General features: G+C 50.2%; 1 protein-coding gene across 2 annotated transcripts in view; it reads left to right on the forward strand.

The window, feature by feature from the left end:
* LDB3 (LIM domain binding 3) overlaps positions 1–22684 on the forward strand; it is a 64364-nt gene that overhangs the window by 36755 nt on the left and 4925 nt on the right. For both annotated transcript variants that reach the window (XM_042909364.1, XM_042909363.1), the window contains 6 exons: positions 863–1045; positions 4322–4464; positions 10827–11247; positions 12909–13089; positions 13722–13842; positions 19386–19501. In XM_042909364.1, coding sequence (XP_042765298.1) covers positions 863–1045; positions 4322–4464; positions 10827–11247; positions 12909–13089; positions 13722–13842; positions 19386–19501 — 1165 coding nt within the window. The remainder of the gene's footprint in view (positions 1–862; positions 1046–4321; positions 4465–10826; positions 11248–12908; positions 13090–13721; positions 13843–19385; positions 19502–22684) is intronic.

Below are 22684 nucleotides of genomic sequence, written 5' to 3' on the forward strand. Positions count from 1 at the left end.
TGCTGCCATCTGCTGGGATATTCCCAACCCGTGAGGATACGCTGGTCTACACTGGAAGAGCTGTGACCTCTCTTGTTCCCAGTTACAAGGCTTCTAGGATGTGCAGGTACTCAGGACCATGTCCATGTCACTCTGGGGTATGGGAAGCCCTCGATGATGGCGTGGGGATCTTTGGCCTGTCTTGGGTCGGCCTGCCCCTTCACCATGGGCATGAGGGCCCCTGGGGTCCTGCTACTTCCCCAGGATTTATCCAGAACAGGGGCACAGCTACCTCTATTCTTGAATCCCTCGTTCCACATTGCCTCCTTTCTGGTTCAGATGACCTTGATCTTCCTGGCAGGTAGCTTTCATCCCTCTTCCAAATGCTTTCAGTGCCCTGGGTCCTCCACAGACTAGGCCCTTGATGTGCAAATATCTTACCTCTGTTTTGTGCCTTGTATCATTCCTTCTCAAATGCAATGCATGCTTCTAACTAAATGGGGAAGGGCAAAAGAAAAAGCAAAACAGGATGGGGGAGGAAATTTGGCTGATACTTCAATCTACTTTTCCACCACATTGTGTTTTTATAATATACACAGAGAAAGCAAAATTAGGAAGTCCACAAAAATGGTGGTGTGTGTGTGGAAACTCACCAGGCTTGAGAATATTTTTGATGTTCTTGTGGCCCTCCAAGAGCTCTGAGCCCTTCCCTCTTGGGGTCCTGGGAGGCTCTTTCCCTGAGGCTGGAAACACACCTACCGGAAGACCATGCTGGTTTTACAGAATGGATGGTGATTTCCACCCAGCCTGCCTCTGCTGCAGCCACCATCCCCATACAGAGGATCCCCTTGACCTGTTGTCTTTTTCGGTCCCGCCTCATCAGCACCCCTATTGAGCATGCTCCAGTGTGCACCAGCCAGGCCACCACCCCGCTGCTGCCCGCTTCTGCCCAGCTGCCTGCTGCTGCCCCTCCCAGTGCGGCCTCGCCACCCTTGACCGCAGCCACTGCCCATGCTGCCACCGCCTCTGCTGTAGCCCCTGCCTCAAGCCCTGCGGACAGTCCAAGGTAATGGGCCCACAGGTGCCGACCCTGACCTCAGGGAAGGGAGGCAGGAAAGTCCTCAACCAGGGTCCACCTGTTGGCAACTGTATCCAGCCCTCAGAAAAGTCCGTGAAAGGTGGTTAGGACCCCAGGGTCCTTGGAAAGCCAAACCTAGCACTGTCTGGTGCTGAGAGTGAAGGGGAGACTGGGAGTCACCGCAGGGGAGCACACTGTGTGCAGTGCAGCACAGAGACTGGAATGCGCTGCCTGGCCCCCTAGTGCCTCTCTCTGTCTCTCTGTCTCTCTCTCTCTCTCTCTCTCTCTCTCACACACACACACACACACACACACACACATGCATGCACGCACGCATGCAATTAGATAACAAAGAGAGACTTCGTGCACAGTCATTGTTCCGGGAACTAGAATAAGGGGGAGAATGAAAATTGTCCTTGTGGTCCGGGGAAGTCAAGAAAGGCTCTCTGGAGGAGGGAGCAGATGTAGCATTGACCTTGGTAGGTAAGGTAGATCAGATTTGGGCAGATATTTAGCACTAACTTGCCCTCTTCCTTTACCCTCTCTTCTCTTGATGGAGAGCAGGCTAACTCCAGAGGCACCCGATGTCATGGGATGTAACTCTCTGCTCCACCGCTTACTGTCTGTAATCTACAGAAAGTGACTTAATTTCTCTGAAGCTAGGTTTCTCATCTGCTAAGATATTTAATGCAACATCTATTTTTTTAGGGTTGGGACAGAAAAAGTGTACATAAATCACTTAGCACATAAAATTCTCTCGAGTATTATGAGTTACTGCATTTCAACCTGACCTCCTGGATACCCAGCAAAGGCAGGGCTGGAGATGGTGGGAGCGGGTGGGTGAGGGTTGCAGTTTGCAAAGGATGCAGGGAGGTGTGGGGAGGTGCAGGGGGTAGGCTGGATGAGTCATTCTGGAATGGCCAGGCAGTGTAATAGCTGGACGGGCCCAGCTCTTTCTGGGCTTCATGGAGCTGTCAAGTTGATGTTTGAGGTCACAGCCAGCTTTCTCAGTTTCCCATGCTCCCCTCCCAGGGTTTTGCTGGAAAGGACATGCTTCTCTGGATCAGGGTTCATAAGTCCCTGGCACAGCCTGAGACAGGATAAAGGGTGGGCACAGTAGCCTGCAGACCTGTGTGCTGCACCCCTACCCCCAGGCTTCACAAGGACCTAGGTGGTGTCAAGCCCAGCCTTTGCCCAGCCCAGCTCAAGCCTCAAGGGTAAGCCCAGTCTGGGCCTCCGGGGGTTGTTTTATTCCAGCTTCCTGGGGTCACTTAGCAAGTTGCTCCCCCTCTACACACCAGGACCTCTTCAGCTAAGGGCACCAAGAAGAAACTTTGAAGAGGGTAAGAAGCGTCCCTGTTGTTAAGTGGGAAGATGCCTCCCCAGTTGGATGGAGAAGCTCTAGATGCTGGGGCCCTGCTCAAGGACAAGCTCCAGCACTATGCTTCAGGCCTCGGTGTCCTCAGTGGCCTGGGGTCCTCAGGACTCCCTCAACAGGGCAAACCCTTCCTTCCTCGGCCTTGCAAAGGGAGATGAGGCCTGGGTGGAAGTTGGAGAGATACTTGGAGGGCTCCCAGCATCAGGCTGGAGCAGAAGGAACCCAGGGATCACACCAGCTACCTCCCTGTCTTACACAAGGCTGGGATGGAGCTAGAGGAAGCCAGTGGGGGGCAAATGGACACCTTAGCCTTTCTTGGAATGGCCTCAGAGTCCTTGCTAGATGTCATAAGCCTCTGATTCCTCCCCTAACACCAACCCTGGACACAGGACCTGTAGCTCCTGGGCTGCTGGGAAATCTTCTTCCACTGGTGGGAGAGTCTGGCTGAGCCCCACTGACCCTCAGCCTTCTCCCACTGCAGTGGAAGCTGGGCACCCCTTCGACACTGCCTCTTTCTCCTCCATTGAGGCCCCTGCTCCACTGTGGTTTATCAGAGAAGCAGACAGGCCCAGGGAGGGGAGACAATGGCTTCACCCAACCAGAAACATGATAACTTGGCCTGGTAAGTCTGCACACCCCCTAGGTCTGGGATACTGGCTGTCTGAGGCTCATTCTACCTCCATACTGTCTGAGCAGCACTACACACCCTTCTGAATCCACTAAGGAGCTTGGCAGTGGGTCCTTAGCTCCAGGCCACCCCCTCCCAGAGCTCTGGAGAAGAAATTACTTCCTTATCCTATGACTCTTCCCAGCACTTGGGCCCGTGGGGAACAGTTGGAAAGAAGGCAGGAAGCCTTGGACTGGGGGAGGATGGTATATTATCAGGGGCTCACTTCTCTAGCATCCCCATCAATGACCCATTTGCCCTGGGTGTGGACATGTGGTCCCCAACGGGATCTGAATGATGCAGGGAGAAACCAAAGGTGTATTCAATAAGGTGTTCTTTAGCTTTAAATGAAAAAAGGTGGGGAGTTGTTCACTGACAACAAAATCGGGAAACACTGAATAAGACAAAGTCAAACATGCCCCTTAACTCCAGTTCTTGGAGCCTTTAGTTCTCCAAGGGAAAAGGCCAAGTACGGCATTTCCTGAGGGCAACGAACTGGGACACTTTCACTCTATCACTTTGGTCCCATGGTCCCTGGGTCACAAGTGGGAAAAGGCTTTAAGACCTCTTGGCAGCTTACTCAGTGGGGAGAGGGCAACAGGAATGCTGTGCAGAGGAGAAGCCTGTGTGTGTGTGTGTGTGTGCGTGTGCGTGCGTGCACATACTGGGGGGCTGGTCTCCTGGCTTCCCATGAGACCTCTCTGGAGCACTCTTATCCAGAAACCTGAGATTTGGCGGCTCCTTCCAGCACCAGCAGAAAGGGGAATGAAGAGGCCAGTGGTCTGAGGCTGTGAAGTGCCCCAGGAGGTCAGAAGGTTGAGGGAGAGGGGTAGTTCTGACCTCCTCCATCTGTCTCCTCTCTCCTGCGTCTGCCCCTCCAACCCCAGCCTCACCCTGGTAGTCTCTCCACAGGAAGTGAGGGGTTTCCTGTCTGTTTTCCTGTCTGGCTGGTGGTTTTCCTCCCTCTTTCCTAAGGTGGTGACACCAGCAATGGGCCATATGGCTCTAACCAGACTCACGAAGACTCAGCCCCCAAGGAGCAGCTTCCTCCCCTCTAAGACCCCCACAGTCTTTCCTTCACAGCCTCTGGCAAATCCCCAGCATTTCTGTCAGGTTTCCTCCTCACAGAGGCTCCTGAAGACCAGGCTGCCATGGTTGCAGGCCTCAGGGCCTGGGTGGGGCTGTCCTTCTACTGCTAACTCCTCCCCCTTGGTTCCAGGCCCCAGGCCTCTGCCTACAGTCCCGCCAAGGCGACCTCTCCAGCACCTGCCACTCATTCATACAGTGAGGCCCCAGCTGCCCCTGCGCCCAAGCCCCGAGTTGTCACCACCGCCAGCATCCGGCCTTCTGTCTACCAGCCAGGTGAGAGGCAGATTGGAGGGGAAGCTGTTAGGCTGGACGTGGCTTCTAGGCCACATCCCAAGAAGGATGGTGGCCAGTGAGGTCCTGCTAATGAGGCTCAGCCCTTCTTCCCCCAAATGTGGGCCAGCATCCTGTGGAGCCTGCCTCTGGCCCTGGGGAGACAGGTGAGCGGTACCAGCCAGGGGTGGAGCCTCCCGGCTCTTAGGCAGATAAGGTTCCTGGCTGGGGATTTCCAGGCTCAAGGTAAAGGATGAGAGGGTTTAGAGGGAAGGAGTTTGTTTCCCCAAGAGTCTGGGTCTAGCTCAAGCTGGAAGACAGGCAGCTATAACGAAAATGCCATGGGCTTTGGCCAGTGACCCCGGGCAGGCTGTTCATTCTGTCTGGTCTTTGGGTTCCTCAGCTGAGGCAGGACAATGGAGGCTCAGAGAGCACACATAATAAGCAACAAAATGGTCTCCTGGTGGCTGAGCTCCCTTGACTATCTGTTCCATTGCTCTGGTCCCCATTCTCATCACTGCTCAGGGCCCCTTCACAGGGATGAGGACTCAATCCCACTTCCCTCTTTCCTCAGCAAAGTTTGGCCTGCTCCCCAGAGCCCGAGGACAATTCTCAGTCTGGCTTGCACCTCAGTTTCCCCTGCCTGCTCCTGCTGAGTGAACCTGAGGGCTCCTTAGCTAATTTCCCAGGTTGGGGGAGGGTCCTGTGTGCCCTGGTCTATAGGATGTGCCCACAGGAGGGCTCTGGGCAACTACAGCCATCCAGGGCTGACATCACCATCCTTCCCGCTGGATTCTGACTCTGAACTCCAGGAGGGCAGGGCGGTGGCAGATTTTCTTCACTGTATCCCCAGCACCTGACTCAGGCCCGACACAGAGGAGGTGCTCAGCAAAGGTAGTGAATGAAGGAATAAATGAATGAATGAATGAACACTGGTGAGGAACTCCAGTTGGGGGTGAGAAATGGAGAGGGAGAGGCTGTGAACTGTGCACTCTGGTGGTTGAACACACAGGGTAATGGATCACAAGGGTTCCCAGAGTGGTACCCTGGTGCAAGTTCCATGGGTGGGTGAGATAGGGTTTTAGGTGGGCACACGCTTCTCATTTAAAGCATTGTACTTCCAATATATTTCTCTGTACAGCCATCTTGAATACAGCAACAATGACATTTTCCACTTGCAGTAGTATACAAACTGTTCTCTGCCCTGCTCCCAAATCGTTACACACACAACCATCTTCACATATGGTAAAAGCGATGGAGTGAGGAAGCCAATGACCTGTTAGGGAAGCAGGTAGCTAACTCTAAGGGAACAGGGAGGGGGCTCCCGTGTGTCCTGCAAGAGACAGGGAGTTGGTCCAGCAGTCATGAGGTAGAGGAACAGCAAAGTCTGGACTCAGGAGCATATCCTGTTAAGGAAAATGAGAGACTCCAGAGAGGATCCTCAATGAAGCCGGAGAGCTGGGGAGGTAAGACAGAGAGTGAACAGAAAGGGCCTTGCTTTGGGGAGCTTGACTTGATGCGCAGGGCCGAGGAGCCCTCATCAGCCTTCCGGTTAGAAAGCAGTCTGACGGCGGCGGTGGTAGAAGCAGCTTGGGCATCAGGCACGTTCCTGTGCGGGGGGTGGGGGGGCTGCTCTGAAGTCAAAGCGCTTCATCTCCGCAGCCTGGGTTTCCCGCTCTGAAAACGACCGCGAAACTATGTAGACCTCCTGTTCTGGGGAAGAAATGAAGGGTACTTGACCCACAGGAGGTGCCCTTCCCTGTCCTTTCAGAGGCAGGGACACACAGTTCTGAGGTTAAAAATCCACAGGGTTAGAGAGCAACTCGGAGCTGGTTGCAATGATGAAAAATCTCCGAGGGAGCTGGAGGACGCGGTGCCCTGCGGGGACGGGGACCACCGGAGGGAGGGTGGAGAGTTGTTTGGGTTAAGCCGCGGCGGGTGGAGGTGCGGCTCTGTCCCGGCGCAAGAAGCGCATTTCCGTCCCGGCCCAGTCCGGGCTCCCTTCCCAGGCGGGTCCTCCCGAGCACCTTCCGGGGCGGACCCCGGGCTTTGGCGCCCCCGCCCCGGCTGCCGGCTCTCCTCCGCAGGCCCGCCAGGGGGCGGCAGGGCTCCGGGGGCGCGCGCTGCCTGGGCGCGCCCGGCGCCCCTCTCTTCGCTCCAGGGCTGGGGCCCAGGCGGACGAGACGGGCCGGAGCCCCGGGGCGGCGGGCCTCCCTCCGCGGCGTTCCCAGGCGGTGCAGACGTTAACTCATGCCTGCCCGCAGGGAAGGGGGAGGCAGGGCTGCTGGCAGGAGGCCCGGGGAGAGCGGGCCCGAGCCGCTCCCGTCCTTCGCCGACCTCGGTCCGGCCGCAGCTCCTCGCGGGGCTCCTCCGGGCCGAGGGTGGCGTTCGCAGCCCGGGTCTTATCGCTGGCGCCGGGGCTGGGCGGCCGCTCCCCAGGAGCACCTGGGGCCGAGGAGGCTGCCGGGCGGGCCTCACCGTGGGCGGAGGGGCCCCGCGCGGGCCGGGGGAGGCCATGTCGGCCTGAGGGCCGGGCGGGGGCCGGCGCTCGCGGGGAGCCAGGCCCGACCTGGAATGAGTCAGAAATCACCTTGTTTAATTACACATTCCCGAGGCCGCCGAGTGCGATAGGGGCCTTTTGAACTTGCCAATTAGAGGTGAAATATCACCTTCTAATTTAGACGGGCTTAATTCCGTCAAGCAGAAATAGCAACAGCCCCGGGCTCGGAGATGGGATATCAAGTCTCTCTCCTGGCACGTCTGGGGTGACGCGACCAGCCAGGAGGAAGGGCGCAGAGGGAAGGGGACTGTGAAGCAGCTGCTGCTCGCGCTCTCACCCTCACCCCACTGGAATGGGGGGACGCGATGTGGAAGGGAAGCTGCCGGCCCGAGCCTGGGGGGGAAGGGAAGGTCCCTAGCTCGGGGTGGGCGTATATCTGAGCAAGGGAGCGGCCCACCGGGGTCCAGACTCTGGCGTGCCTCTGACCTGAGGAGACTTTCTTGGGGGCTTAGAAAAGGAGGCTGGATCTGGGAGTCTGGGAGGCCTTCCGGAGTGGGGGGGGGGGGGGGGGCGGAGAACGTCTGGCAGGCGGAGGGAAGCAGGAAAAGTGGGCAAGGGCCCGATTTGGAAGCGGCGTGCTAAAGCCTGTTTTGCTGCCCAGGGGGTGGTTAAGCAGGGAATCTGGAGTTGAGTCCAACTGCCCAAGCTCCAGTTTGAGATAGGTAGTTCACTAGCTCCCTAACTTTGCCGTAATCACTTAGGCTCACCAAGCTTCATTCCCCATCTGTAAAATGGACTAGAAAATATCTGTCTCCTTGGATTGCAGTATTACATGCAGTAGGGCAGGTAAAGGGCCTGGCATGTGGAAGCAGTCAGTACTTGGTAGCCGCTGTTCTGTTGAGGGCAGCACTGCCCAATGAAAATAAATCTTCTTGTTAGCCACATTTCTAATAAAGGAAAAGGAAGCAGGTGAAATCAGTTTTAACATATTTTATATAACTCAGTATATTCAAAGCATCATTTCAATATATACTCAATATAAAATTATTGAGATACTTTATATCCTTCACTTGTACTAAGCCCTGAAATCTGGTGTGTATTTTATGTTCTTGGCACTTCTCAATTTGGACTAGCCTCATTTCAAGTGATTACTAGCCACATAGGGCTGTGCAGTGGCACAGGATTAGGGCTTTGTTTTTAATCCTTTTAGCAGAGATCCCACACTTTACAAAAAAGAGAGAGAGAGGAGTGGGGACAAAATCTTGCACAGAACCCCATTATATATACTAGAGAGGAATGACTCTGCTCTGAAGTTCTTCTAGATCACCTCTCCCCACACCCCCTCCCTGGTGGTGTTCCCCTCATCACCCCTGCCCCCAGCACTTTGAGACCCTCTTGCTCTGAGCACTTGGCTGTTATGCAAGGTTGTTAGAGAGGATGACAGCATTTCAAATTTGGGCTTCACAAATGTTGTTCCAGTAGGTCCTCACCACTCCCTTTGAGGCAGGTAGGAACATCATACATTCCACCACAGGTGAGTAGACTCAGTCCCAGGTTATCTGATTACAGGGTGTCACATCTCCCACCCCCACTCCCAGCATCCTGTGGTCTCCCTGGACAGGTTCCCCTAGGTGACCATCAGGCAGTTCATCCACACGCTGAGACCCAGGAAGCATCATCCTCACCACCCTCACTAATGTGAAAGGATGCATACACTGTGCCCGGCACTAGGCTAAGCACTTTATATTTCTTGTCTTCTTTAATCCTCCTGTAAGGTACTAAGAATTATTAATGCCATTTTAAAAAAAGAAAATTCAGGGGGCGCCTGGGTGGTTCAGTCAGTTGAGCGTCCAACTTCGGCTCAGGTCACGATCTCGCGGTCTGTGAGTTCGAGCCCCGCCTCGGACTCTGTGCTGACGGCTCAGAGCCTGGAGCCTGCTTTGGATTCTGTGTCTCCCTCTCTCTCTGCCCCTCCCCTGCTCATGCTCTGTCTCTCTCTCTGTCAAAAATAAAAATAAACATTAAAAAAAATTTAAAAAAAAAAAAGAAAATTCAGGCCCAGAGACGTTAAGGAACTTGCCCAAGGACACACAGCCAGGATGCAGTAGTGTTGGGACCTGAACCTAGGGCTTTTGATGGTTGTGCTACATGTCAGAGCATGGGACCTCCTCCAGGTGGATAGTTCCTCCTCAATGACACGGTACACCGAGATTTTCTGGAAATCAGACTCCTATTCTTTCCAGAGGCAGCTTGGGGTAGTAGAATGGTTTTGGAGACTCACTCTGCCACTTACTGGCTCTGTCTGAGCCTCAGTGACCTCAACTGTCAAGGGAACTAACCTAGGTGACTTGTTATGCGCCAAGCCTATTCCCTTAATAAGTGGGAAGAAGATTGATTCCTCATGGAGAGAATTTTACCTTTAGAAGCCAGCATCACTCCCGGGATGGTTCCAGGGCAGGGCTGTGGACGATTTTACCCCTTTACCTTTCAATAACATAGGCCTGATCCCTACCCACCCACAGCACAGGGGTTCCCATGTTACCCTGCTCTGAAGGGCCAGTAATCTGGGAGCAGAAGGTAGAGTTGGAGCAGCAGGCCCCCAGGGTGGTCCAGAAGAACCAGGTGGGAGAGATCAGAGGCCAGGTGGGGAACTTTAGCCCTGAGCAAGACCTTCCTTTCCAGGCTAGCGACTGATGGGGGCTGCCTCAGCACCCCTCACTATAGTGCATCCACCTAGGCAGGCTCAGGAATGGAGGGAGGCTGCCCCAACATGTTTCCCAGGATAGGAGGAATGAGGCCTCTTTCCAGAGGCTCAGACTGTGAGCTGAGGTGAGGCTTCTGAACCCTCCCTGGCTGGAAGAGGAAGCTGGCTGGAATATGTGTGCAGGCTCCACAGCAGAGGCAGCAAACCTGAGAGATCTGGGTTTTGAGGGCTCAGGCCTCAGAGGGCCTCTGGTAAGCAGCTGCAGTGCTCTTTGGCGTTGTCACCCCAAAAGCGTGTTCAACTCTCAGGGAGCAGGAAGAGGGGGTTCCAGAACTGAGGCAGTACATTCTCGACCTGCACTCTGACTTCCATGGTAATTTCTGCACAGCCACTCAGACATTCTCGGTTTCCACTAAAGTGATGTGGGAGAGCATGGGTGTCCCAGAGGCAGCCACAGACTCGGGTGAGCTGTCCCCCCAACATCTCTGCCCAGGCTTCCTCTGTGCGGTTCTCTTAAGACCCCCAACCCCCACCCCAATCAAAGCAAGGTGAAATGTCCCCCCAGTACAAATCAAGCCAAACTCTTTTTCAAGAAAACAATTGCAGCTGAACATGAAACCTGAACCTGAAAACCCAACTGCCCTGTCATCGGCTCTGTCCCCAAGGCTGGACTAGGTCCAGGTTCAGCAAACACATTTGAGGCATGTCAGATGTCAAATCGCTGGTCAGAGTGCAACCAAAAGCATCTTCCAGGCAAGGCCAAGCCGACCCGCTCCCACCCTCTTCCCGGCCCAGAGGACCCAAATATGAGGCTTGCCTGGCACCCCCGCCCCCCATTCCCTGTCTTCTGCAGGCCTCTGGCAGCCAAGGCCTGGCCGAGCCCCACCCCACACAGCTGCAGATATTTATAGCTATGTCCCTTTCCCAGCCCTGTCCCAGCTCCCGAGGGCTCTGCTCTGGCTGTTCTCTATCTCCCTTGGCTCCCTGCTGCAAAATCAAATCTGGGGCATCAAGAAGTTCAGGAACGTGTCTGCCATAGGAATTGGAATTGTATTGCTCTGATATTAAGCCACCTTTTACAGTTTTCTGGCGGTGGGGGCGGGGGAAGTTGGGGGAAATGAATTCCTGATACATTTTTCTTTGGCTATTTTTGCCTTGCAGCGCCTGCATCTACCTACAGCCCATCCCCAGGGGCCAATTACAGTCCAGCTCCCTACACCCCCTCACCTACCCCTGCCTACACCCCCTCGCCTGCCCCCACCTACTCCCCTTCCCCGGCACCAACCTATACCCCCTCGCCAGCCCCAAGCTATAACCCTGCATCCTCAGTGACCTACAGCGGGGGCCCTGCGGAGTCTGGCAGCCGCCCACCGTGGGTGACAGACGACAGCTTCTCTCAGAAGTTTGCCCCTGGCAGGAGCACCACCTCCATCAGCAAGCAGACCCTGCCCCGAGGGGCCCCTGCCTATACCCCAGCAGGGCCCCAGGTGTCCCCCCTGGCCAGGGGCATCGTTCAGCGGGCTGAACGCTTCCCAGCCAGCAGCCGGACTCCGCTCTGTGGCCACTGCAACAACGTCATCAGGTATGGTCCAGCCTTGGCCGTGAGCTGGGGTGCTAGAAGGGCAGTGGGGAGGCTTGCCCACTCTCTGAGCCTTGGTGGGGGGGTGACAGGGGGAGGGAGGGCAGGTATAGGAAGAAGGCTGCGGAGCAGCCTCGGGTGCCTCTGGGTTGCCACCTAGTCTGACCCCCTTTGAGCTTTAGCTTCCATACCTGTGTGACACCCACATCCCTGGGGAGTCGGGAGAATTCCATGAGGTAAGTGACTGAAGCTCCCAGCACAGTGCCTGGTGCCAGGACCTCCCCCTTGGGCTAAGGCCGGGTTCTGGGAATTGTTGGTCTTGTTGTCAGTAGGTTTATAGGGCATGTTGCAAGCTGGCTGACAGTGCTAGTTTTGACCCAGCTTTCCTTTAGGGTTGCTTCTGGGTCTTTCCACAGACAGGCCTGTGCTGCTCAGGGCTTTGGTGGGCATCTACTACACTAAAAGGAAAACAAGTCATTTCATGGACCATAGGTGATGCTTGTTGGAACATAGTATGTTTATAGTATGTGTGTGTTTGGGAGGTAAGATTATATATGTGATAAATACACTTTTATTTAAAAATAAAGTAACACAGAAAAAGGAAAAAGAAAGAAACAAAGTACACTTGCTCACTAGAGAAGAATTAGAAAATTCAGAGAAGTGGGCCATGTGGGTGGCTCTGTCGGTTAAGTATCCAACTTCGGCTCAGGTCACGATCTCATGATTCTTGAGTTCAAGCCTCGCATCAGGCTTTGTGCTGACCTTGCGGAGCCTGCTTGGGATTCTCTCTCTCTCCCTCTTGCTCTCTGCCCCTCCCCAACTTGTGCTGTCTCTCTTTCAAAATAAATAAATAAACTGAAAGATTAAAAAAAAATTCAGGGGGTGCCTGGGTGGCTCAGTCAGTTGAGCGTCTGACTTCAGCTCAGGTCATGATCTTGCAGTCTGTGAGTTCGAGCCCCACGTCGGGCTCTGTGCTGACAGCTCAGAGCCTGGAGCCTGTTTCAGTTTCTGTGTCTCCTCTCTCTCTGCCCCTCCCCCGCTCATGCTCTGTCTTTCTCTCTCTGTCAAAAATAAATAAACATAAAAAAATTTTTTTTTAATTCAGAAATGTAAAAATTTAAATTTAAAGCATTTCCTTGTAGTCCCACTGCTCTGACTGCTAATCTGGAACTAGGCAACGCGGGCTCATATACTGGGTCTACTGTACTGGCCTTGAACAACCTACTTCACCTCTCTGTGCCTCAGTTTCCTTATTGAAAATGGGTACTCTAATTCTACTTCTTAGGATTGTTGTAAGAACTAAATACGTCAATAAATGCACATTTCCTCTTAGGTAGTGCCACAGAGTCAGCGCTCAATAAACCTCCACCATTGGCGTGGTCATCTTTGCTGTTCGTATTATAATTATCAGGCGTCAACTGAATGGATATTCTACAGTATGCTTCCCTGGTCCCCTACTGGCAGATATCTGAGCCGCTTTCCCCTTTCTCTTTATTGTAATTGATGCAACAATGAATATCTTTTTGCATAGAGCTTTCTCTGAATTTCACATTAGTTCGTTAGAACAGTCACAAAAGTCAGGGTTATGGGGTCACAGCATGAATACTGTTGGGGGGTCCTGAAATATCTGGTCTCAAGCTTGGTGCTGTTCTCTGCTTCTCCAGGGGCCCCTTTCTGGTAGCCATGGGCCGTTCCTGGCACCCGGAGGAGTTTAACTGTGCCTACTGCAAGACCTCCCTGGCGGACGTGTGCTTCGTGGAGGAGCAGAGCAATGTTTACTGCGAGCGCTGTTATGAGCAGTTCTTTGCCCCAGTCTGTGCCAAATGCAACACCAAAATCATGGGGGTAAGTGGGCAGCATCCCTCTCCTCTGACCCTGTATTTTCCCCACCAGTCTCTTCCCATCCCCAGGATTGTGGGGTCCCCTTAGGAAGCCAAGAAGGGGCCGCTAACAGAGAACGACTCTCTTTCTATCCTACAAGGGAGTTGGTTTGCCACCAAGGGACTGGGGAGCAAATGAACTTGAAGGGAGAGATGGTTACATGCCCCGGGCCACACAGCTTGAAGCGTTGGCAGAGCTTCTGCAAAACAAGTTATCACTTCATAGACTGACCTTGCCATGCACCCACGTATGGCCTTGACCCCCCCTCCCCAAGCTCCTTTGGGAAAATGGCGGCCATAAGCAGTACTTCCCCACCAGCTTTGATGGGAGGGTTAAGAATCACAGCTTAGGTAACCACCTTCCAGATGATTCTGACACAGAACCTGGTACCCAGCAAGTGCTGCATGAGCAGGAACTCCTCTGCCACTGCCCTCACCCCTCCACTCCCAGGCCTTTCCTGAGCACGTCCAAGGTCCACTTAGTCCTGGTCCTCTTTGGGATGCTCCAGCAGTAGCCAGGGCCTGGTGAGGGAGAGCAGGCCCAGCTTCCTCTCTCCCCGGGAGCTTTCTGACCTGAGCTGAGGCTCTTTCCCCCAGGAAGTGATGCATGCCCTGAGACAGACATGGCACACCACCTGCTTTGTCTGCGCAGCCTGCAAAAAGCCCTTTGGGAACAGCCTCTTCCACATGGAAGATGGGGAGCCCTACTGCGAGAAAGGTAGGACCACTGTGCTGCGGGGAGGCCTGGTGGTGTGGGAGAACAGGGCAGGTGCGGGGAATTCCTGCCTTTGTCTGTTCACATGGGACCATCAGGAGGCTCCAAATGGCAGAATCATGGTTTTCTGGGAGTCGGGTCTATAGCTTCTTCCCCCCGCCCCCCCCATATTCAATCTTTGCTCCCTTCCCTGCACCAAATATGTGGATCACAGGTGGCATCTTGTAACCACTTGGGAACTCATCAGATGATTTTGATCTGGAGACCACAAGGTCGAGTCTGAAAAGGCTTTGGCTCTGGACTTTGAATTAGGTTCTGTCCCAGGCTCCACCTTGGATGGGCTTTGTAACCCTGAGTGAGTTATTAAACTTCTCTGAGCCTCACTTTCCCCATCTGTAAAAAGGGGGCATATAAACACCTGCCTCATGAGTTGTAGTGAGGATTTAACCTGAGAAAGTGTATAAAGCATCAAACATGTGAAAGCCCCTTTTCCTGCCCCTCTCATGTTCTTCCAGAGTCCTATGATCTCCCTGTCTGAATTCAGTTTCTCTTTTCCCCAAAAGCTACATTTTACCTTAAACTTGGAGTAAAGTATTGTAAATTCTGAAGACAAAGCACTCTACTAGAGATTTGCTGTCCTGGCTAATCAGCCACTCACTCACTCATTTATGCATAGCCTGCCTTTTTCAGAAGAGGGTTTGAGGCAGGTTCCAACAAAGGTAACGTGGACATGAAGGTTAATACAACAGAACTAGAAAATCAGCACCAAGCAGAAAAGGGAAAAGCAAGCAGGCTGATTGTGAAGAATAACAGAGCAACAGTGACTGGGCAGCCAATTTGAGGGCAGAAAGAGAAACACAGTAAGTTAGTTTACTTTAAAATGAGAAAGGAGAAAACATTCCAGTTCCTCAAGGGGAAAAGCAAAATAGACTAAAACTATTTTCCCCTGACAATAAGTTAGAAAAGAAATTTCTTGGGTTCTTGTATACTGGCAAGTTCTCTTTCTAGCTCTTATTAATTGAATTACTTAGTTACTGAGTCATTCTGTGCCTCAGTTTCCATATCTGTAAAAGGGAGCAGATAATGATGTCATTTCCTTTCTTATGAGTGCGTGGTGATAATTGTTAGATAATTAGTAGATAATGGATAAGTGTGCAGTTGTGTCAATACAAATTGCTATTATTCATTGGCTGAGAGCATTACAACTTCCATAATTTGTGTCTGAGGCTTGCAAAAGAATGACAGATTTCCACTATCACCACTGTCCCTCTCCATGGTAACCACCCCCCGCCCCCCGGCAAAAACACTGATGGACATTTGGGTTGCTTCCATTTTTTGGCTATTGTGAATAATGCTGCTATGAACATGGGTGTCCATAGATCCTGTTTTCTTGTTTTTTAAGTTTATTTATTTATTTATTTTGAGAGAGAGAACGTGGGTGAGGGGCAGAGAGAGGGAGAGAGAGAATCCCAAGAAGGTCCTGTGCTGTCAATACAGAGCCTGATGTGGGGCTTGAACTCACAAGCCATGAGAAATCAAGAGTCAGATGCTGAATGGACTGAGCCACCCAGGTGCCCCTAAAAGACCCTGTTTTCAATTCTTTGGGGGTATATACCCAGAGGTAGGATTGCTGGGTCATGTGGTATTTCATTTTCTGAGGCTTTCAGGAACTTACATACTAGATGCACCCTTTTACAATCCCAACAGTGCACAGAGTTCCAATTTCACTCCATCTTTGCCTACACTTGCAAATTTTGCTACGTTTTTTTGGTAGCTGCCATCCTAATGAAGGTGAGGTGGTATCTCTTGTCATCATTTTTATCAGCAACTTGGAAGAAGACACAGAAGGGAGAATGCCAGAATGATAGGATCTAGACTCAAAAAAGATTTCATCAATTACCATGATGAGCTGACACTTTTATATATGATACCTTGCACGTAAGTAAGAGAGGTAGGAAGGTCAGCCCTTCATGGATGGGCCTACCCTGGAGCAGTGACCCAGACTGGTGGGGTGTCACAACCACCTGGGAAACTTTAAAGATATAAAGAACACCTGGGTGGCTCAGTCGGTCAAGCGTCTGACTGTGGCTCAGGTCATGATCTCACAGTTCGTGGGTTCGAGCCCCGTGTCGGGCTCTGTGCTGACAGCTCAGAGCGTGGAGCCTGCTTCGGATTCTGTGTCTCCCTCTTTCTCTTCCCCTCCCCTGCTCATGCTCTTTCTCTCAAAAATAAACACTAAAAAAATTAAAAATTAAAAAAATAAAGGTACTAGAAAGATCAATTCTCAGACCTACAGATGCAGAATTTCATCACTCTCCCCCCACACAGATGATCCTATATTCAGTTAGGTTTGAGAATTGAGGTATGATCCCCAGACCAGCAGTATCAGAATCAGAGAAATGCAGATCTTTGGGTCTCACCCCAGATCTGCTGAATCAGAAACTCTGAAGGGTGGGGCCCAGCAATCTGTGTTTTAGTGAACACTCAAGATGATTCTGTTTGAGAACGACTACTCTAGGGAAGCGCTAAGCCCTTTTTCAACAGAGAGCACCTGTGATTTGGTGGATGGAAACCCTTTTACAATAGCAATAAAATCCATTAAATACAGGGTATGAATTCAACTTGGGGCATAAGAGAGTAAGTCGAAGAAAATTATAAAGACCTAATAGGAGAAATAAAGTAAGAAATAAATGAGGAGCTAGATTATGCTCCTGGTGGGAAAGACCCATGCACAAACTTACTTCCAATTATATTCTCATTGTTTTAGGATAAATGAGAAATATATTAACTTCAAAAAAACGTATTAGGGCCAAGACTTGTGCTACCAAATTTTAAAACAAAGTGGCAGGCACTTCTTAAGACCATACAGAATCAAATATAAAATAGAAAAACCGATCAGTAGGCAAGACTAGACGTTCCATTTTAAGAGCTTAATCTTAGGCTGCACAACGAGAAAAGGAACCAGTATTTAATAAGGTTTTCTGAACATTTCTTTTGTTTTTCCATTCATCATTTATCCATCAAGTATATGCCAGTTCCTATGAAAGACACTGTGCATTGGGAATGGGTCTTTGTCTCAAAAACCTCAAGCAGATACATCATCATGTGATATGCCATCACATAAATGGATAGTCCAGCGATAATGATTGAATGGATGAATGAATGGAATGAGAAGGCAGGGAAGCCAAGAGAAGCCCCCAGGAAGGTCATCTTGTCTCTCTTGGTTGAGGTAGAGGATGAAGGCTTCCCAGGAGGAAGGCCTGGCTCAAAGCATTGTCGAGATCCAAGGTAGACAAAGTGGGGATGGTTTTCCAAGCCCAGGGCCTGGTTCATACACAGGCATGATGAGGTAAAGGAGAGAGACAGAGCCAAGGGCATCTGGAGGCTGGGAGTAATGAGAGAGAAGTCAGAAGTGGGGGTGCAGGGCTGGCCCTCCCGTGGAGATGGGGTAGCCTATGACCCTGTTTCTCACCCACACTAGTTCCTACAGAGCACAGAGTCAACTGTAAACTGTAACTTTGTAAAGGAAGCAAAATAATGTTTTCTTTGCTCTGGTGAGGTGATAGATTTCTGCCCACCAAACAAATTAAGAATCCTGTCAGAGATAGGATTAACAGACTGTGATATTTATAACGACATTTGCATGACAAACTGTAATTAAACCCCAAAGGGAAAACCATACATTGGAAAAAATACGCAAGAGATATAACTTATCAAAGCTCAATGGCAAATAGATAACTGAAGACCGCATAAAGTTGTGGAAAGAGAATGAACTTTGGAGTCCATCAGGCTCCTACTGCTTGTGTGCTGGAACCTCTAGGGCCAGTTTCCTTGTCTTTAAAATGGGAATAATACTTCTTCACAGACCTGCTGTGAAGATTCACCAAGAAACTTAGGAAAGCACTAATATCGGACCGGTGCATAATAGACACTTGGATCACGTTTCCTTCCCTCCTTTTATCATTTATAAAGACATTCACAGTAAGAGCCACTATTTCTGAGTGTTTGTGCCAAGTACATTCACATGCATTATCTTATTCAATCTGTACAACCACTCCACAACTTAGGTACTGAAAGATGAGACACTGAGGAGTTAGGTGGTTTGTCCCAGGTATGAACAATTCCTGAATACAGCTGGGACTTGGGCTCAGTGCTTTCTTTCTCCAGAACCCAAGTTCATGGGGCGCCTGGGTGGCTCAGTCAGTTAAATGTCCAACTTTGGCTTAGGACATGATCTCGCGGTTCACGAGTTTGAGACCCACATCGGGTTCTGTACTGACAGCTCAGAGCCTAGAGGCCACTTCAGATTCTGTGTCTCCCTCTCTCTCTGCCTCTTTACCACTCGTACTCTGTCTCTCTCTCTCTCTCTCTCTCAAAACAAAAAGAACCCAAGTTCATAACACCCTGTGGCTCACTGCCCCTCTGCATGTGGTCTACAATGGCAAACAGGCTCACTGTCCCCAAGGAGAACTGAGCAGAAAAATGATAAAATGAAAAGCCAACTGTGGAGAGACAAGTGTACCTCTAGGGGAATGAAGGCTTTGTAAAAGGCATCTAACTTCTCTAAAAGAATCTGGAAGAGTTCTACAGTGAGTGCAGTGGAACTGCTGCCCCTGGGACCCAGACAGGCAGCTCCTGAGTTGGAGAAGGATGGGCCCACTGTGTCTCAGCTGTGTGACTCTGGTGAGCCTCAGTTTCCTCATCCACAGAACAAAACAAAACAAAAAATGATTATAGTTCCATCTCTAAGGGATGTTTTTTGAAGATTAAGTTTATTCATTGACTTACTGATTCACTGGTTCATCTATTCATGCATTCATTCAACACGTATGTGTTGGGTATGGATTTGTGTGTCCAGCACTGTGTTGAAGGTGGAAAGAAAGCTAATACAAACTTATACATAGACCATGACATTGAGATACTAGTAAATAATACTATCTATGTGAGAATGCTTGATAGGCTGCAAAGCATTATACAAATAATACTTGCTATTATTATCTCTTTGGCTGGGGTGGGGGATGGGGGTCATGTCTTAACGTAGTAGTTCAAATATTGTTTCTAGTAGTGAAAATTTGTTATCAACACAAATGCCCAATGACAGAAGAATTTCCAAACAAAGAGCATACTATAATTCCTAAAAATGTTAAGGGCTCTCCTTCTTCCAAACTAAGCATAGCTGTTGGGAAATATGATTTTTTTTTCTTTTTTGGGATTGGTTGGTTTAGGCTATAAAAGCTGACAGAGACAGAGGAGAAAATCACCCTGCAGAAAGTGAGTGACAGATCCAGAAAGCGTTTGCAAATCAAACCAGCCAAGAGTGGCAACTAAGCCTGAATCCATACAACACCACGACAAAGTATTGAAAAGGAAAGAAACCCAATCATGTAACTAAACATTTGTCTGCAGGATGACAAGTAACCAGTTCGGTTGTACCCACTGCCCCAGTTCAGTGATATGGGGTGCTCTCCTGGCATTGGGTCAGTGCATCCAGGATACTTCTCCCAGCCTGCCTGGATGCCAGGTCCTCACTCTGCCTTTCATTTCAGACTACGTCAATCTGTTCAGCACCAAGTGTCATGGCTGTGATTTCCCTGTGGAGGCTGGAGACAAGTTTATTGAAGCCCTGGGCCACACCTGGCATGACACCTGCTTCATCTGTGCGGTATGTTTTTAGCCTGGGGTTCTCACTTTCTGAGAAGGGGCAGGAGGGACCTAGTGGGGCCAGGTGACCAACCCTCTACACCCCTTTCAACTCTGGCCTTCTGATACTCTGGTCATTTTTAAAAGCTGGCAAGTACCGTGATGCCTTGATATGTCACAGTCAGGCAAAGTTTTATTACTAATAAGTATGTATAAAGCAATGTGGCTTTGTTACTCTCCATCTCATAAGGACAGCAGAGTGTCCTCCCAGGGTCTGTCAGACCAGCAACTGGCCTCACCAGCAGTGCTCTCAACAGTTGGGAGCAATGACGTGAGTTCGAGCCCCGTGTCAGGCTCTGTGCTGACAGCTCAGAGTCTGGAGCCTGCTCTGGATTCTGTGTCTCCCTCTCTTTCTGCCCCTCCCCTGCTCATGCTCTGTCTCTCTCTCTCCCTCAAAAATAAATAAATAAATAAATAAATAAATAAATAAATAAATAAATAAATAAAATACTTGGGAGCAGTGAATGATGCCTGGGTTAAAATAGAGATGGATGGTTTCCTATGGTTATAAGATGTGTTAGATATGATGAAGTGATTTAAGGGTTTTCCCCCAAATTTTCACCGTGAAACACCAGATTGTAGCTTGTTGACTCATCCTATGAAAAGCTGAGATAAGGCTTTTTTTTGAGAGAATCTTTAGGAATTGGGGCTGAGTATCATTTTATTTTCCTAAATGGTCTTGTTCTTGATGTGTAGTTGCCAGGAGATAAACCCTAGATTAACTATTAACCACGTGCCATTTATTTCTGCCAAACAGCCAGGTCATTTTTCCCATGAGATTGGCACTTTCCTTCCGAGGGCTTCGGGTTGGGGAGGAGACACAGCAAGAAGTCACCGACATTTAGACTCTGCCTTAGATTTAGGGAATATTCAGCCCTGAGAAAGTCCTGTCATGTGAGTCTGCAATTGCCTGAACTTTATTTGGGAAAATTAATGTGCTGCTACTACTTTCTTTTTTCTTTTCTTTTTTTTTAAACCAGAGCTGCCAAGGTAAAGTGTGGTATGTATCAAATATCCATGCAGTTTAAACTTGAGCAATTTTTATAGACTGAGGAGATAGGACAACCCTCGCCATAAAGTTTACTGCAATGCGCTTCAGGTTTCCACGCCTCCATTCGTGGGGTGCACTGTATTGACTCGGTGTGTTTGTTTGCTAGGGCAGCTGCAACAACATACCAAAATCTGATGGCTTCAGCAGCTGAGATGTATTCTCTCACAGTTCCAGAAGCTAGAAATCCAAATTCAAGGGCCACGTTCTCTCTCCCGGCTTCTGGTGGTTGCCAGCAATCTCTGACGTTTCTTGAATTACAGCTACGGAACTTCTGTCTCTGCCTCCACGGTCACACAGCCACCTTCCTTCTGTGTGCCTGTGTCCTCACATGGCGTTCTCCTCTGCGTGTGTGTCTCTATACGCTTCTCGTTTTCTTATAAGGACACTGGTCATATTGGATTAAGGGCCCGCCTTACTCCAGTATGACCTCATTTAACTTACATCTTAATTACATCTGCAAAGATCCTCTTCCAAATAAGGTCACCACTGTGTCCCTGCGCTGGGTAGATTGAAGGTACTGGAAGTAAGGACTTCAGCATATGAATTTGGGGAAGGAAACACACAATTCAATCTAAACACTGATTTTCCAGCTTTTGGAATAGATTTTCTCCTTGCCTTTTAGGGTCCTTTAAATATATCAGGTCCTCCCCTCTGCAAAGGAGTAACAATGTGAATATATTGGGTTTTGGGTTGTCCCCTACAGAGCCATGGCTCAGCAAGGCACATAGGGCTGTCTGACCCTTATATTCAAGCCATGGCTTGTCTTATCCTAAGATGCTGCCTGCAAGTCTGGTTACCCAACTTCTAGAAGAATCCAAGTGACTTGGAGAAGGTCCAGGGCAGACAGTGGCACAGAAGGCCTATTCTCTGAGGGCAGGATAACAAGAGGTCTGTGTCACATGGAGGGGTGAGCATGGGTCTCCTCCCTCAAGCCCACTATGTTTGGCTGAGGGTCACAGTGGCATAAATCCCAGAGAGAGACCAGAAGAAGCAGTAAAGCATGGGGTTGTTCAGGTTGAGATTGCAAATAAATTCCAGTCAGGTGTGAGAGACCCATAGCAGTGCCCAAAGAATCCACCCAAAGAAGCCAGGCTCATCCTGTTCTTTGGAGAATCAGTGTGGTGAGTCATTACATCTTCCTCCAAAGTGGTCCTGTGTGGCGCTCACTGCCCTGTTTAGATATATCGAAGTGGAGCACAGTTTTTGTTTTAAGTTTTGGAAAGCAATCTTTTGATTGGAAAACTGTGAGGGTCTTTTGTGGGGAGCGGGTCCTTTATCCACCACTTTATATTTCCAAATCACCTTTGATGAGCGTATATTTTCCTATAACTTAAAAAAAAAAAAAACCTAGTAAGAAAAGAAGATCAAAAACTAGCTCTCCCAGCTGATATGCTGTTTTCCTATCAGTTAGATCTCAGGAGAGCACATAACTTTAGACTAATTCAATTTACCAAATATTTCTTGAGCTTGGGGACTACAAGAGTATCCCAGAACAAGTCTCCACCTTCAAGGAGTTTGGAATCTTGAAAGGAAAGCAAAGCTGACGTATATGAGCAATTAAAGAACAGGAGAAGACAGCCCCTCTAAAGTCCCATGCATATAAAATGATGGCTGAGAAGGGCTGTGTGGGTCAGGATGAAGGTTAAGCTCCTGTCTGGCTTTGGCACTTGAGTTCCAATGGAAAGGATGTGGGACAAAGGTGTCTTACTGTGGCCCCTCTTTTCCTCTAAGTCTTGTTGGGTTTCTAGCCCTTCCTCACTGGTGTGGGTATCAGGAGGGGAGGAGGGCAGTGGTGTAACTTTTGTAGGAAGCCCTCATAGGAGCTGTTGTAGCTGGCCCATTTCATTGCCTTCCAGCACTGTCCATGACCCCCACTCCTTCCCAGTCAGGCCCTGATGCCACTTGACCATGGAGCCTGGGGGTTGGGCCATCCCTGCTGTGCCCCTCTGCTGAGTAGTCTGGGTATCTCCACCACAAAGCCACCTTGTATCCCATACAGGGTCTCCTAGCCCAAGACAATGAGCATGACCTCTCTATGATGTTTTCTGCCCTCAGCTCCATCTTACCAATGAGTCACCCCTGAAGCTCTGGCCC

The sequence above is a fragment of the Panthera leo genome, chromosome D2, assembly GCF_018350215.1.
Source record: "Panthera leo isolate Ple1 chromosome D2, P.leo_Ple1_pat1.1, whole genome shotgun sequence".
NCBI classification, from domain to species: domain Eukaryota; kingdom Metazoa; phylum Chordata; class Mammalia; order Carnivora; family Felidae; genus Panthera; species Panthera leo.